The sequence below is a fragment of the Lissotriton helveticus genome, chromosome 3_1, assembly GCF_964261635.1.
Source record: "Lissotriton helveticus chromosome 3_1, aLisHel1.1, whole genome shotgun sequence".
NCBI classification, from domain to species: Eukaryota; Metazoa; Chordata; class Amphibia; order Caudata; family Salamandridae; genus Lissotriton; species Lissotriton helveticus.
The window spans coordinates 1,790,161,994-1,790,177,118 of record NC_136061.1 but is presented as its reverse complement, the minus strand read 5'-3'; the positions used below and the strand labels follow the sequence as shown (position 1 = coordinate 1,790,177,118).

General features: G+C 47.2%; 1 protein-coding gene across 1 annotated transcript in view; it reads left to right on the top strand.

Moving 5' to 3' along the window:
• The window catches only part of LOC144823813 (uncharacterized), a 135,889-nt gene extending 125,537 nt beyond the window's left edge, over positions 1-10,352 (top strand). The window contains exon 3 of the mRNA XM_078682668.1: positions 5,920-10,352. Within this exon, the coding sequence (XP_078538794.1) occupies positions 5,920-8,510 (2,591 nt within the window). The 3' untranslated portion in view covers positions 8,511-10,352. The remainder of the gene's footprint in view (positions 1-5,919) is intronic.
• The last annotated feature ends 4,773 nt before the right edge of the window (positions 10,353-15,125 follow it).

The following is a 15,125-nucleotide window of genomic DNA, read 5'->3' as shown; positions in this document are numbered from 1 at the left end:
TTTGCCAGCGTGCGGGCTTTGTGAAGACGAAGGGCCATGCTGGGGGCCAGTGGTGTGCAGAGGGCGGTTCTGATCGAGGCACCTAAAATGGCGGGTGCGCACAACAAAAAGTGTGGCATCCGGGGAAAAAGGCAAGATGGCGCAGATAATGTTTACCAAACCGTACTAATTTTCCACAGTGGTGTTCCCTCTTCACCGCTGTATTCGGTTGTCGCATATCGACACAGAGTCGAATGGCTCCTGGTTGCTTGGGCTTGGGTGCCACGACCAGCGGGGACACCCACGGGTTAGGCCCAGACACTTTTTCGATTACCCCTAGCTCATCGAGCTTCCTTAGATCCTCCTCCACTTGCGGGCGTAAGTTGAAGGGCACCCGACGGTGCCTGAGGGCCACTGGTCGCACAGAAGGGTCAATGTGGAGCTTGAAGCTTTTGCCTTTGAGTTTCCCCTGTCCTTTGAAGAGCGCCGTAATCTCCTCTAACATTGCCTCCACATAGAACTCGTGAAATTGATTGGCGAAGAAGACAATCCCGAGGTCTTCGGCCGTGTGGCAGCAGAGCACGGTATGTATGTATGTATGTATGTATGTATACTTGTAAAGCGCACTGTTACCTCGTTACGTGGTGTCCTGGCGCTGTATACCGCTGGGGAACCCGTCCTGGCTTTCCCTGTGAGAGGGCACCCCAAGGTGAAGCCAGGCATCCCCGGTGTTGCTGGGGCCGTTGTGGAGATTAAGCAAGCTATTGCCCAGAAGTTGCAGAGTGGGACCCATGGTTAGCTTAGGCTCCTAAGCGAGAATTATCGAGTCCGCGGACATTGACCCAAGACCCTGCCGCGTCGGGAATTGAACCCTGGTCCCGGGCCGACCTCTGCTTCAGGCTCTGCCGCTTCTAACCAGTGAGCCACACTTCTCCACGGTCCCCTTCTTACCCTCCGTGATGTGGAACTTTGCTTCAGTGGAGTAATTCCCACTTGAGACTGTGGTCTGAATGATACCCCGGAGAGGGGGCGGGTCCGTCCCTCCGTACGTGTAGATCCTTGTAGTGGATGGTGCAAGAGGAGGTCACGGTCATAAGCGATCATATTGGTTGTAGTCCATCACATTGATTGAGGTCCCAGTGTTGATGAGGGTTCTTACGTCAGTGCCTTCGATGGAGACAGAGCACAAGGGAGGCGGCCTTCGACGAGTTCACGTCCGGCTGACATATGACACCACGAATACTTTGTCGTCGTCTTCATCCTTATACATGGGTTGTCCCTCCTGGGGCTGGTTATCCGGAACTGGCGGTGGGTCTTCAAGGGAGATTTGGCGAACGCGCTGGGACAAGTTTCTGTGCCTTGACATGGTCGACTGGAACTTCTCCCTGTGGCACAATCTGGTGTAATGGTTTAGCCTTCCGCAGCCAAAGCTTGTCTTTCCATGCGGCCTGCAGACAGCCATTGCGGGGTGATCCTCACCACAGTATCGACACGGTCCACCTGGTGGGGGTCTAGGAGCCTGGCGAGGCGTCGGGGGCATCTCTGGATGGCGTCCACCTTTTCCTCCTTGATTGGTGGGTGCCTGGGCACCAGCAATGCGGCGACCGGTGTGTGCAGGGTGACTTCCATCTCCTCTGCCCAGCGCGATCCCAGGTTTCCAGAGGATTAGCTTCCTCAGGAGCTTTGAGCGGCATCCTAGAATGATCTGGTCCACGGATTCGGTCTCGGTCTGCCACGCCCTCTTAAACTTGAACTTCTCAAAGTCATGATTGAGCTGTGGGTCGAAGTGTCTGTTGAGCGCGGCCTCATATTCATCATCGGTTCCGGTATTGGGTAGTGTCTCGAACAATCATAGATCTCCGCACTACCGTAGTAGATGGGGAGTGACCTCTTGACTGTCCCATCAGTTTCACGGGTCCGCTTGAAGTAGTGGTTGAGCCGTCCGACCCAGGCCTTCCATCTTGGCACAGCCGTTGCGGGGTCCGCGGCCTCATTGAACTGGGGTAGTGGTTCGACTGCAGTGTGGATATGCACTAGAGGTGGAGGATTGGCAGCGACCTACGAATTGCGCCCTCCATCTTGCTGGATGGCAGCTCCTGTTGCCGGCGTAGTGTTGCTCATCGCAGCAGGGCATGAGTGCGTGGGCGCAGGGGCGCGGCTTGCGCGCTGGTGAGCGGCTCAAGGGTGTGCGTCTTGGCACTGGCTTGTTTTCTTTCCTTTGTTTGACGATGCCGTGGCTACTTGTGCCTGTTGGTGGGGCACAATATTTGTTTGCATGCACCTCTGTGTGGGTGGCAAAGCGTGAGCAGGCTTGTCCCCTTGGTGGCATGATCCTGCAATGACTGCCTGTTGTCCCAGCAGCGCATTCCTTTCCTTCCTGCAGACTCTGTGCCTCTTTCCTCTCCAATTTCAGTTGCCAGTGCTTGTTTTCATTCTTTGACTTCTTTTCTCCTTCTTTGGTAACAGGAGCACTCTCCCAGAGGCTTCCCTCGTGCGTGGTCACTCAGGGCCCCTCAGCCGAGGAGCTGGAGCAGCAAAGGCTTGTTGGGGCAGCCCCAGACTCAGGGCCTCGCTGCTCCTAGGCAGACGCGCAGGAATCCAGGCCTGTAGGCCTCCCGCGGTATCTGCCCAGTGGGGAGGCAGGGCCAGAGACTGCCGCATGTGAGGAGCGGCGTGCGGGTGGGGCAGCAAGCACTCACCCCCTTGGCGATCAGCACACCAGCAAGCCCCGCCGGCTGAACACGTTCCCGATGGTCAGGGAAGCGCGTGGGCGGGCTCAAGCAGGTGGAGCACAGCGGCTGCAGCAGACAGCAGGCACCACAGCGGTCTCGTACACCGGGCCACACGGAGCAATGCGGGTGGGCTCCGCGGTCTCCATCACACTCTTCACTTGGCACCTTTGAGAGCCCGGCAAACACGAGTGGACACCGCGTGCTCTCCGACTGATGGCGCCGAAGGTAGGCAGGCACATGTGAGGTGCGACCGGCCTCGTTGCCAATGTAGCGTGGCGGGGCCCAGGTCGTATGGGCCTCAGATGCCCTAATGAATACACTATGACAACTGCAATTATGCTCTCAGCCGGAAGACCACGAGCGGTCTCCGGTCCCCTTATTCATACGCTCGGGACAAGCCCGCCCCGAGGGGTGTAGGAGTACGTTTGAACTGCAACATTTTATGAGAAAGCCTAGGTGGCTCTCTACATCAGGGAAGGGTGTGTTTTCGGATTTACAGTTTAAAACGGGGTTACGTGGTGAAGACAAAACTCTCTTGGAGGTGGATGTCGAGGTGAAAGAGGATCGTATTTTTGGCAGGTATGTGATGATTTTGAAACAGGGTGGTTGGAGCACGTTGCGTGTGGTATAGAGCTTAAGAATCTAAAGTGAGTCTGTATGCATGCGTCAGGAGAGATTGGACAGTGGGAATGTGGATGGGAGTGCGCACGAAAGAGTGGCGAATATGTCTGAATGGAGGTGGAATTAGTGTGATGGTAGGGAGAGTGAAGATCATGTGGAGATGGCAAGGGCAGATAAGGGAGTGTACTACAGTGAGGAAGAGGCATGTGAGGAATAGGTACAGTAGGGGGCGTAAGTATAGGATCGATGAATCATTTGTTTTCCAGTTGTTCACTGGAGGTAATTATGAGTTTGCACAGGGGGAATTGACATTTTTCTGTTAGAATTCTCATAGGGCAAGAGTAGGGGATGCTTTGTAACACCTTTTTGTGACAGAATCTAGGCAATAAGGGAAACATGGACTATAATACATGTGTTATTAAGGACAATGTAGTAATGGCGTCTTTTTAAATTGTCATTTGCAGGTACCCCTGAAGATAAGCTTATTTTAGCTCAAAATGGATTGGGTTATAATAAAGAATATTGCTTTGGACAAATCATGCATGTTTCGTTGTATTCTTGAAAAGAGTCGGGATGGGCACATCTTGAATATTGGAAGCTATTGTAAACAGCATGACACCTTACAGGAGGTTTCAAAAAAGCACCAACGAAGCATTTGAAATATTGGAATTACATGTAGATGTAACAGGAGTAAAATGGACAAGCATTTACATAGAAGCAGCATTAGCATATTTGCTGTGCGACTGGAATGGCCCCTAAATGTCGTATCTCTTTTCATGAGCACAAATACTTTAGACATTACCTCTTAAGATAAGCCTGCCTGCTCTGAGCCAAACTACCACAGGTTATGTTTTAGTGTGTATCTAGCTTACCTTGATTATAGTGGTGGTTCCTGCTTGGACAGGGTGCATACCACTGCTAACTAGAATCCCCAGTTATAACAAGGGACTGTTAGACCATATTGTTCCTGACATCGATTAAAAAGGTCTGTCCCACTATATGATATCACAAAATAAATGTATGCTGCCACCTCCACCTTAAGTACTAAATCTAGGAGAGAGACGCTAGTCCTCGGTCCTCTATGAAGGTATGCTTGATGCACCACTCCAGGTCATAGGTCAGGTCCTGGACTGCACATAGCCTAGGACAGACCTGGGCATTTGAGCACCTGGTAGCGTACCAGGGCCAAAATTAAACTCATGGTGGTGGATACACACATCACACACATAAGCACTCTGGCAGTAGTACATGCCCGCATACTGGAAAACATTCAGTTATCAGTTGAGAGGGGTTGGAGCCCCACTGAAATAATAAACACAATCCTTGTCAGGGTGCACCACAATTGTCACTAAAAAGATATGTGCTTAACCCTCTGGTGGCTTAGTACAAAAGTAGTCCAGCTTATCAGAGGCAATGAGTAGAGTATTTATGGGGCACTCAAACAGTAATAAAGTGAATATTTAAGAGGAGTCCAAGGCCAAATTAGAATTATAGAGTACATTTTAATGAATAGAATGACGCCAGAATGACAAACATCTAATCAGTAGAACCTGAAATGTGAGTTTTTAAAAATGTTGATAAAAATACAACTATAGAGAACATAGTGCCACTTGCGGTTATCTAGGCCTGGATAAAGTCTCAAGTTCAGGCCAACCATGACTCAGTGCAGGTCAGATACAGGGACCAGGTTCATGCATGTCTCGTTGGTGCCCCTCATTGGGGGTTGTAACGGACAGTCCCCGTTGACACAAAATGTAGGTCCCATTATAGCTTCTCATTGGTGCCATGATTGGCAGACATTACCCAGCATGAAGAGGTCTCTTTATGATCACGATGAGCCCAAAACATCGGTATCTCCAATTAAAGTTCAGAAGGAGTACACTCTGATGTCAGTGAAGGGTGCAGGACCTGGGGGGCATCTCTTGGGGTCAGCGCTCACTCAAGCAGAGGCCAGCAGCAGGAATCAGGCAGGTCTAGTTGGTGCTGGTCAGCTGGGCAGTTGCAGGAAGGCCTGTGAAAGTGTGTTGTGTTCCTGTTGCTGACATAGGAGGTCAGCCAGCTGACACTTTGAGTTATCATCTGTGCTAGCATAGTAATGACCCTGATCCGTTTGGAAATGAATGCTCACAAAATTAAATATCCAGTTCAAAATGTTATTCAGTGCCAAGAATATTAAGTATTCTGCTTCAGAAATTGATGTGTGACAGGATGTTGAAGACTATGGTCTAAGTATGTGTCAGTGCCCACAATATTATAGGCTGTTATCCACATGCTATTGTTAACCACAATTTTAAAAATTCGGATTGCTATGTTCGTCAGTGGTCACAATATTACAGTCTCAAATGTGGCTGCAATTCAGTGTCCTTTCTAATAAAGGCACTACTCCACATATATTTTAGCTTTCAATTCCTCACAGTCATTGATATCTCCATACAGAGCCCTTGTTGATAGTTGAAAGAATTGCAAAATCTGAAATTGTTTGTGATCCAGATTTGAATCAGGAATGCAGGGAAATGAAATGTGTTTATTATCTGAAATGCTGGACAGTCATCGTTAGTTTATGATTCATCTTCTGTTTTTCTTTCAGATCCAAATATTACTCCACAAACTCCAATACTGACTCCGCCAACCACCACCACAACAACAACCACCACCACCACACCAACAACAATCACCACAACCACACCAACAACAACCACCACCACCACCACACCAACAACAACCACCACAACCACACCAACAACAACCACCACAACCACACCAACAACAACTACCACCACCACCACACCAACAACAACCACCACAACAACACCAACAACAACCACCACAACCACACCAACAACAACGACCACCACCACTCCAGCAACAACAACCACCACCATACCTGAGACTTCCACACCTGAGACTTCCACACCCGAGACTACCACACCCGAGACTACCACACCACAAAGTACTAAGCCAGAGACTTCCACACCTGAGACTACCACGCCCGAGACTACCACACCTGAGACTACAACACCCGAGACTACCACACCCGAGACTACCACACCCAAGACTTCCACACCCAAGACTACTAACCCAGAGACTTCCACACCTGAGACTACCACGCCCGAGACTACTACACCTGAGACTACAACACCCAAGACTACCTCACCCGAGACTTCCACACCCGAGAACACCACACCAGAGAAAACCACACCTGATTCTTCCACACCCAAGACTTCCACACCCGAGACTTCCACACCGGAGACTACCACACCCAAGACTACCACACCAGAGACTACTAACCCAGAGACTTCCACACCCGAGACTTCCACACCAGAGACTACCACACCCAAGACTACCACATCAGAGACTACTAACCCAGAAACTTCCACACCTGAGACTACCACGCCAGTGACTACCAAACCTGAGACTACAAAACCCGAGACTACCACACCTGAGACTTCCACACCGGAGAACACTACACCAGAGAATACCACACCCGAGACTTCCACACCCGAGACTACCACACCTGGGACTACCACACCTGAGACTACCACACCTGAGATTACCACACCCAAGACTACCACACCTGAGACATCCACACCTGGGGACACTACACCAGAGAATACCACACCAGAGACTTCCAAACCCGAGACTACCACACCGGAGACTACCACACCTGAGACTACCACACCCGAGACTACTACACCCAAAACTTCCACACCCGAGATCACACCAACAACAACGACCACCACCACTCCAGCAACAACAACCACCACCATACCCGAGACTTCCACACCTGAGACTACCACACCCGAGACTACCACACCCGAGACTACCACAAAACAAAGTACTAAGCCAGAGACTTCCACACCTGAGACTACCATGCCCGAGACTACCACACCTGAGACTACAACACCCGAGACTACCACACCTGAGACTTCCACACCCGAGACTACTAACCCAGAGACTTCCACACCTGAGACTACCACGCCCGAGACTACCACACCTGAGACTACAACACCCGAGACTACAACACCCGAGACTTCCACACCCGAGAACACTACACCAGAGAATACCACACCCGAGACTTCCACACCCGAGACTACCACGCCCGAGACTACCACACCTGAGACTACAACACCCGAGACTACCTCACCCGAGACTTCCACACCCGAGAACACCACACCAGAGAAAACCACACCTGATTCTTCCACACCCAAGACTTCCACACCCGAGACTTCCACACCAGAGACTACCACACCCAAGACTACCACACCAGAGACTACTAACCCAGAGACTTCCACACCCGAGACTTCCACACCAGAGACTACCACTCCCGAGACTACCACATCAGGGACTACTAACCCAGAAACTTCCACACCTGAGACTACCACGCCAGTGACTTCCAAACCTGAGACTACAAAACCCGAGACTACCACACCTGAGACTTCCACACCCGAGAACACTACACCAGAGAATACCACACCCGAGACTTCCACACCCGAGACTACCACACCTGGGACTACCACACCTGAGACTACCACACCTGAGACTTCCACATCTGAGAACACTACACCAGAGAATACCACACCCGAGACTTCCAAACCCGAGACTACCACACCGGAGACTACCACACCTGAGACTACCACACCCGAGACTACTACACCCAAAACTTCCACACCCGAGACCACAACAATACCAGGACCCACTGTTACAAAAACCCAAACTATAACCAAAACTGAAACCATAACAACAACTGAAACGGGAAATGTCAATGGCAAGCTGATCACTACAATCACCATACAGGAGACCACTACAACTACCAACATTATAACAATAATGACCAGGCTGGTCACAAGTACAACTATCAGCTCCTGGTCGTGTTTCACCACAATCATAAACATAAACACATTTGTGACTGTGGACACAAGAAATTCATCAGACCACTCACATATATGGAACGAGACAGAAAATGATAACCTTGAGGGATGGGACATGCCTGCTCTACATACTGTTCAAACACCAGTCACATCAAGTACAACTACAAAGACAACCACAGCTCCAGTAGAGGATGGCACAAAAACAATCACTACAACTACCACAGTCACTAAGCAATCGCAAACTCTAGTGACCTATCCAGAGTCTCCAAACCCCGAGTCCACAACAACAGACCCCTTTTTAACTGAGTGATTTTTCTTATAAATTGTAAGCCTACACCTACTTCAATTTCTTAGACCAATATGTAAAACTACATCACACAGTTCATGTTTTTACACTATCTCCCAAGAGCCAGAACAAAACAACAAGTGCATAGCCACTCCGGTCAGCTGATGTGCATTTGCCCCCCTTACAATAAAACATATGAAGTGCTGCCCACTGGCCTGCCATTAAAGACCCCCCAACCAAATTCAGTCCTACGACTGCTGAATCAAGGGCTGCAGACTGTTCAGATCAGACTGCTGTGCTGCAAGGAGTTTTGTAGCATACTATGTTATACCAAATGCTCTGATTTACATGATAAGCCAGCACATTAAAGAGAGTATGTTCGTTGGTTTGCAGTGGAGAGTTTAGAAGTGTGTGCCATGTGAAGTAAATGTCCAAAAAGGTGAGCAGTGGTTTGGGAACCTCTCGGATGGGTGCAATAATAGACATCACCCCTTCCTCCTGTGCTGATCAAGATGCTCAATGTATGTCAAATTGTCAATATAGCATGGCTGGGAGGGCACATCCTTGACCTGCACCAGTGGCATTTGCTAAATGCACTCACGTAGGTTATAAGGCACCCCTGGAGCTGAGATTGCCACTCATGACATATTAAAAATGGAAATAATTCACACATTTTCGCCATGTGCACATATGTGCTCTGGAACTTGGTGCTTTTTACAGAATTAGGAAACAGAGTGGGAGCTTACTCTTGGTGTAGGCTCACTTGGTCCATGCAGACTAGAGCAGAGAAATTGTTATGTAGTACTTTTCACAGCCATAGCCTGGTTATCCACATTGATAATCCACAAAACACCTTCATATCTGATAATTCCATGAACACTATATGGATCATACGTATGCCCACTGGAAATATATGCCTATTCATTATTGCCAACAACACCAAGCAATCAAAGGTAGCCATCTTACTTGAAGTCCAGGAACTCTGGGGGAAGCACAAAATGTATGAAAAATATATGAAAACTACATTTGAGTTCAAGATGTATAGGTGTGGGGGACCTTTGTTAGTTCCCTTGGCTTCAGCCACAGTGCTGCCGATCCACATTTACCTGTTTCAATCAATATTTATGAAGTCAGACCCTTCTGTACATATCACACAGGAAGTAAGCTTACAGGGACAGGACTCCACTCATAGTAGTCACTACCCGTGCATCACATTACCAAGAAAGGGCCATTTAACCCCCATCTGTAAAACCCTGTGAGAAACTGATTCCATCAAAAAAATCAAAAAAGCAATTCTTCTGCATGAACCCCCCTCATTCTACATGTTCCCTAACCACAAAAACGTTCCATCAAGAAGAAACTCCTGCCAAAAACCAGCTTCCATCATCAAAAACAATAGACCCACAACACCTACCTGCAATATTGTTCCTTCAACTCCAAGATACCTATAATCCATGTCAAAAACACCTTCCATTGACAAGCATCTCCCAGTACAGACCCTATCAATAAACGTTTCTCAAACATAAAAAAAGAAATTCAGACATACATTCCACGAGCCCTTTAACAAATAGGTCTGATACTGTAATTCCCACCAAAATCCTCATCCTTAAACAATACACTACCCACCAATATCTGCCAAAAATAACTTTTGAAAACAAAAATATGTCTAGACAATCCATCTTTACCCGCACTGCTGAAAATCTCCGCCAGCAAAAAACACTTGGCTTCGACTAGACAACACTACCACAAAGAACATCTTCCGTCGCTCAACATCCTGATCAATGAATACTTTCCTTCAACAAAGTCGTATTCCCGCGGCACTTCCGATCCATATTTTCCATTTACTTCTCCCATCATCTCTACCGAAAATGATCTGAGTTAGATTGAGAGTCACAAGAAATGACCTTTGTTTGAAACACTTGCAGACACACATGACATTGCCACAGTCGGAGTCACGTGAAATGATCCCTGTATTAGGCTCCTGGAGAGAAAAAAATGAATTGTCCTTTTCTGAGACTCAGACACCTGTAGATTCCCATGAAAAACTTACTGTCTGAGACACTTCATGTCACATAAAACACTCATTGCTCGAGACACCTGCAGCGTCACAGTCAGAGACACGTACAGTCACCGGAAATGTCCACAGTCACCGGAAATGTCCACTACACGAGGCTCAAGGACAGACCCATGAAATGTGCATTGTCGGTGACACCTGGGAGCAGACTAAACATTCACCTCTACAGAGCCACTAGGAGAGCTGCTGGGAAGACCCCAACTGCGACACAGGAAGGCACGCGGAACTTCCTTCTCGGACCTAAACATGGCTGGAACACTGTCTGGAATCTTCCACCACCTCAACCCTGGGACATTCGAGATCTGTTGTATTCTGCTGGACTCGAATCATACATGAAGGGCTGTGGTCTCTTTCTCGACCGTCAATAAACAGCTCATAGTACTTATTTCTGTGGTGCCTTTAGTGATTGAAAGCCTTGGTAATGATGTAAAACTAGAGTGATTAAATGTTGAATGCATTTTTCCTTTCATCGAAGTTTAATAACCTTTTCTGTTTTCCTCTTACAATTAATGTGATGAATTAGCGATGTCCAATACATCTGAAAGAATTGTTATTAAAGAAGTTGCATTTTGAAACCGTTTGTTTGCATGTGCCTCTCATGGTGTTATGTGCAGATGCAAAGATAGTCTAACATAACTCATAACATAACACATAACATCACATGTGAATGTAAAGTTGGCTATTTTTGTAGCGCAGCTGTCGCCAGTTCCATAGGACATCGGTGCTGTTATGATAGTGATGCAGCCTAGAAGGTTTTCTGCCACTTTGGCACTGCTCATCTATTTAGATAGCAGTATGATGTGCTAAAAAGCTGCATCAATGACTCTGTAAAACTCAAGGCTGAAATAGTCCTAGTATAAAATTAAATTAAAATTGTCTTCCTTCCACAGGCTGCAAAAATCATTATATTGTTCTTTAATGCATGCACATGAATAAGCCAACACATGTTTCACATGTAAGACTATGAGCTTTCTCAAAGCAAGTGTTTTTGATGGAAAGAAGGATACCTGTTTATTACATTCTAGGACTTGTAGTTTCCCTTCCCTCAGTATAGGATTGGGATTATAAATCCCAGCATACAGAGTGCTCATGGAGAAAATGTCAGGCTTGATGGAAGGAGCCACAAAAGACAGGATCACGTGGCAGCTACAACTCTCCTCCATGCACCTTCCCTTGCTTCACTTAAAAGATGGCCTTGTCTTGTCCACCTATTCCCTGAAGGACCCTAGACACTTATTCACACCATAGCAGGAGGCATAATCAGCTACACGTCAAAGACTCAACTCAGTAGTGCATAACTTCTGTTTATCCATGCATCATGATGGTCCTCCACAGCCAGTCCTAGCCAACTACACTCTGCATTCTGGATGTTGTAGTTTTGCTTTTCCAGTTTGTAGTTGTGCCCTAACAAGGCTCAGCACAGTTGGTGAAAGAAATGATGATTGAAGTTGGCCTACAAAGAGCAAATTGACCATTATGGTGCACACATCTTCATTGCAATTATCAAGCTCAGTTCACCATCTTCGTGAGTGGTACATTCACCCGCCTCACTTACTCCATGCCTACTTTTAACCACTATGGTATTCCTTCATCTACCTGCTTGATTTTAATATCATTTAATTATATATTGTCTATTTTGAAGTTTCTTAAATCTTGGCCTGCAGCTATTTGTTTAGAGACAATGGGTCAGATGTATAAAGAGTTTTTGTGTTTGCAAACGGGACTATTTGCAGAATCAGCCCATTCGAGAACACAAAGTATTTATGAAATGTACAAATCCCTATTTGCAATTTGGTAACCTTATACAGTATCACAAATTGTCTTTGCGATTCAGTATTAGGAAGGGGCATGTTTAGAGCGTCACCTTCCAAAGGGGCCCCCTTTTTTATGAAGGGTTGTAAACATATTTTTTAGGAGCAGGTGGGACCACTGCCTACTCTTCTAAAATGAAAAGAAACCTTTTAATTTTTCTTTTTTGAAACACATTCTGTTTTTAGGCCACCATCCCTGTGATTTTTAGCAATTTCCAATAGTTCGCAAACCGAGACCAACCTCATTTATATTTATGAGGAAGGTCTATTTGAGACCCAGTGTGAATCGCAAAATGTGTAATACAAACATTTGTACATGGGAGTTTGCAATTATCAAATAGTGAATCACAAAAATTGGCGATTTAGTAGTTACAGACAATTATCTACGTACATCTGGCTCAATGTGTGATGGTGTCATCTCTATTTCCACATGCCGTCAATCTCCCACTCCCTTCTTCTTGAGAGATGTTTCCAGAGAGAAAACTTCACACAGCTTCACAAATGCCTGTAAAACTCCACCATGTGCCTATATTGAAACCATTGTACCCTTCAGTCACTGCCCCCAAAAGTTGTCCTGAAACACACCTTGCTTCCCAGGTAATCTCTGCTTAAATGGTGTCAGCAGTTGCAGGTGGAAGGCGCCAGCATTCATTTTTTGGGGATCGGGACTTCATTTTCATGGTCAGACTTTTACCTAGAAGAAGAGAAAGACGAAAAAGGGAGAAACAAGAAGGCGTACAAAGGTAAGAAAATAGCAACCAATAGAGGAAGATGAAAAATAACCTTCATGGGTTTAATGCCAGAATATACTTAGCAAAATTATCATTTTACAGAAATAGTGTGTTCTAAGAATCCTAATCTAATACTAATTTTAATGGGGCAATAATTTTGTAAATACCATTTAGGACACTAATATTTTTATTGTCAGATGATATTTTATGGGACCAAGTCCCTGCAAGAGTGAGATTTAGAGACAAGAAGTATAATGGTGGTAGAAGAAAAAGGCATCGAGAGGCCCATCTTATGTTTTGCAAATTAAGCACCAAGACCCACGCACTGCTACATTGAAGCACCATAAAACCAATATATGGAACCACACTCAAATTACTATGGGACCAGAAACAACACCCCGCCAGTTATATTTTAGTTTTCCCAATGTACTTGAAAATACCTGTACCACTTCTGCAGATTACTTGCTGGGACCCATAAACAGCTTCTCCTAGGAACCCAAACCTAACCTACAGATGCCCATGGCACGCCTGTATTGAGGGAAAACACAAAAGTTTGGCCAATACACCACAATCCTTTGCAATCTCACAATGTACTTTGCCGCTTCCTTCTTGTACTAATCTAAATGTTTGGACCCGCATTGAGCTATATTAATGTACCTCAATTGTGACCCGCAGTATCACATTTTATTTCCCTACTGGAACCTACACTCAATTCTTCCAATGAACACTGCTCTTAACCTGCATAGATACCTGATTGGTCAGCACTGGGGACAACACAGTATCTTCTAATGCACCTCTGCCAAAACGTGCAGAAGAGTATGCCTTTGCAGATCTTCGAACAGATGCAGTAGCACTGCCAAAGCTCTGCAATCCAGAACCTCAGTGGTAACGTGCATCACCACATCCAAATCCAGTAATGAACACAAACACTGCTGCACCACTGTAGCTTACTCCTGTTTTGAAGCACAACTCTGCTAGTCCACTCACAGCCCTGCCAGTCCACAGAAGCACCTGAAATCACAGCAGATCCAGAACATGTCCTGCCTACCTTTATTCAGACCACATAGATCTTCCAAAGGACTTCAGCCATCACCAGTATTACCCCCTCGTCCCTTATGTTCTCGTCCCATTCATTACTATGTGGAGATAACCATCTCCCGACAGAAAAAAACAACAGAAGAATGCTGGGACACTAACCCTGCCCCTCCCACAGGGAGTACATAAGGGGTACTTACCCAGCATTCTGCCTGTTCTTTTTTTCTGTCTGTCGACAGAATGGTCTTGGATGCTGGTGCTGCTCCTGCTCCTGCTGGGCTGGGGTGGCGTGCGCTTCTTCTCTCCTCCCCCCGCCTGGCTGCCTGTCTTCACAGGCGTTTTTTTTTTCTGTTGGTCTTACTCCCGTCCTGCCGGGCTTGCTGGGAGGCATTACTGTTCCTGGCTGGAAATCTGAGTTACCGGCCCTTTGCGGCTGGTGCACCGCCTCCCGGTCACTTCCGGATCGCTGAGCGCGTCTTTCTGTGGCCTGGCCGGGTGGAGGGCGCGCTGCGCATGCTGTCCCTATGGATTTCCGGAGCTGGGTGTTGGAGTGGGGGCCTTGTTCCTGTTCCGGCCCCAACTCCGGGTAAGTCCCGCGTAGCGGTGTTTTGTTTCCCCTCCGGGGCTGTTCACTGCTTGTTCCCCTTGTATAGCTTTTTGCCTCCGTACGCAGGCCCGGGGCTTCTCTGCGCATGGCGGAAAGTCTGGAGATGCCGGGGATTGCTCCTGAAATGTAGTATCTTCTTCAGTGTGATGATTCCATTATGTGCAGACTTTTGTATACTGTGAGAGCTTGTTAACGTGGACATGTGTGGTAGAGCTTGTGCACTTGTGTGCTGTATATTACAGCTCCTCATTCACAATTTATCATACGGCATTGTCAGATTTCTCTCCCACACAATGGCAGGTTGGGTTTCTGGTGTACGCCACGATGAGTAGCGGTGGCTCCTGGAGTTGTCGGGGTGTGGACCCGGGGCCTCCTACATGC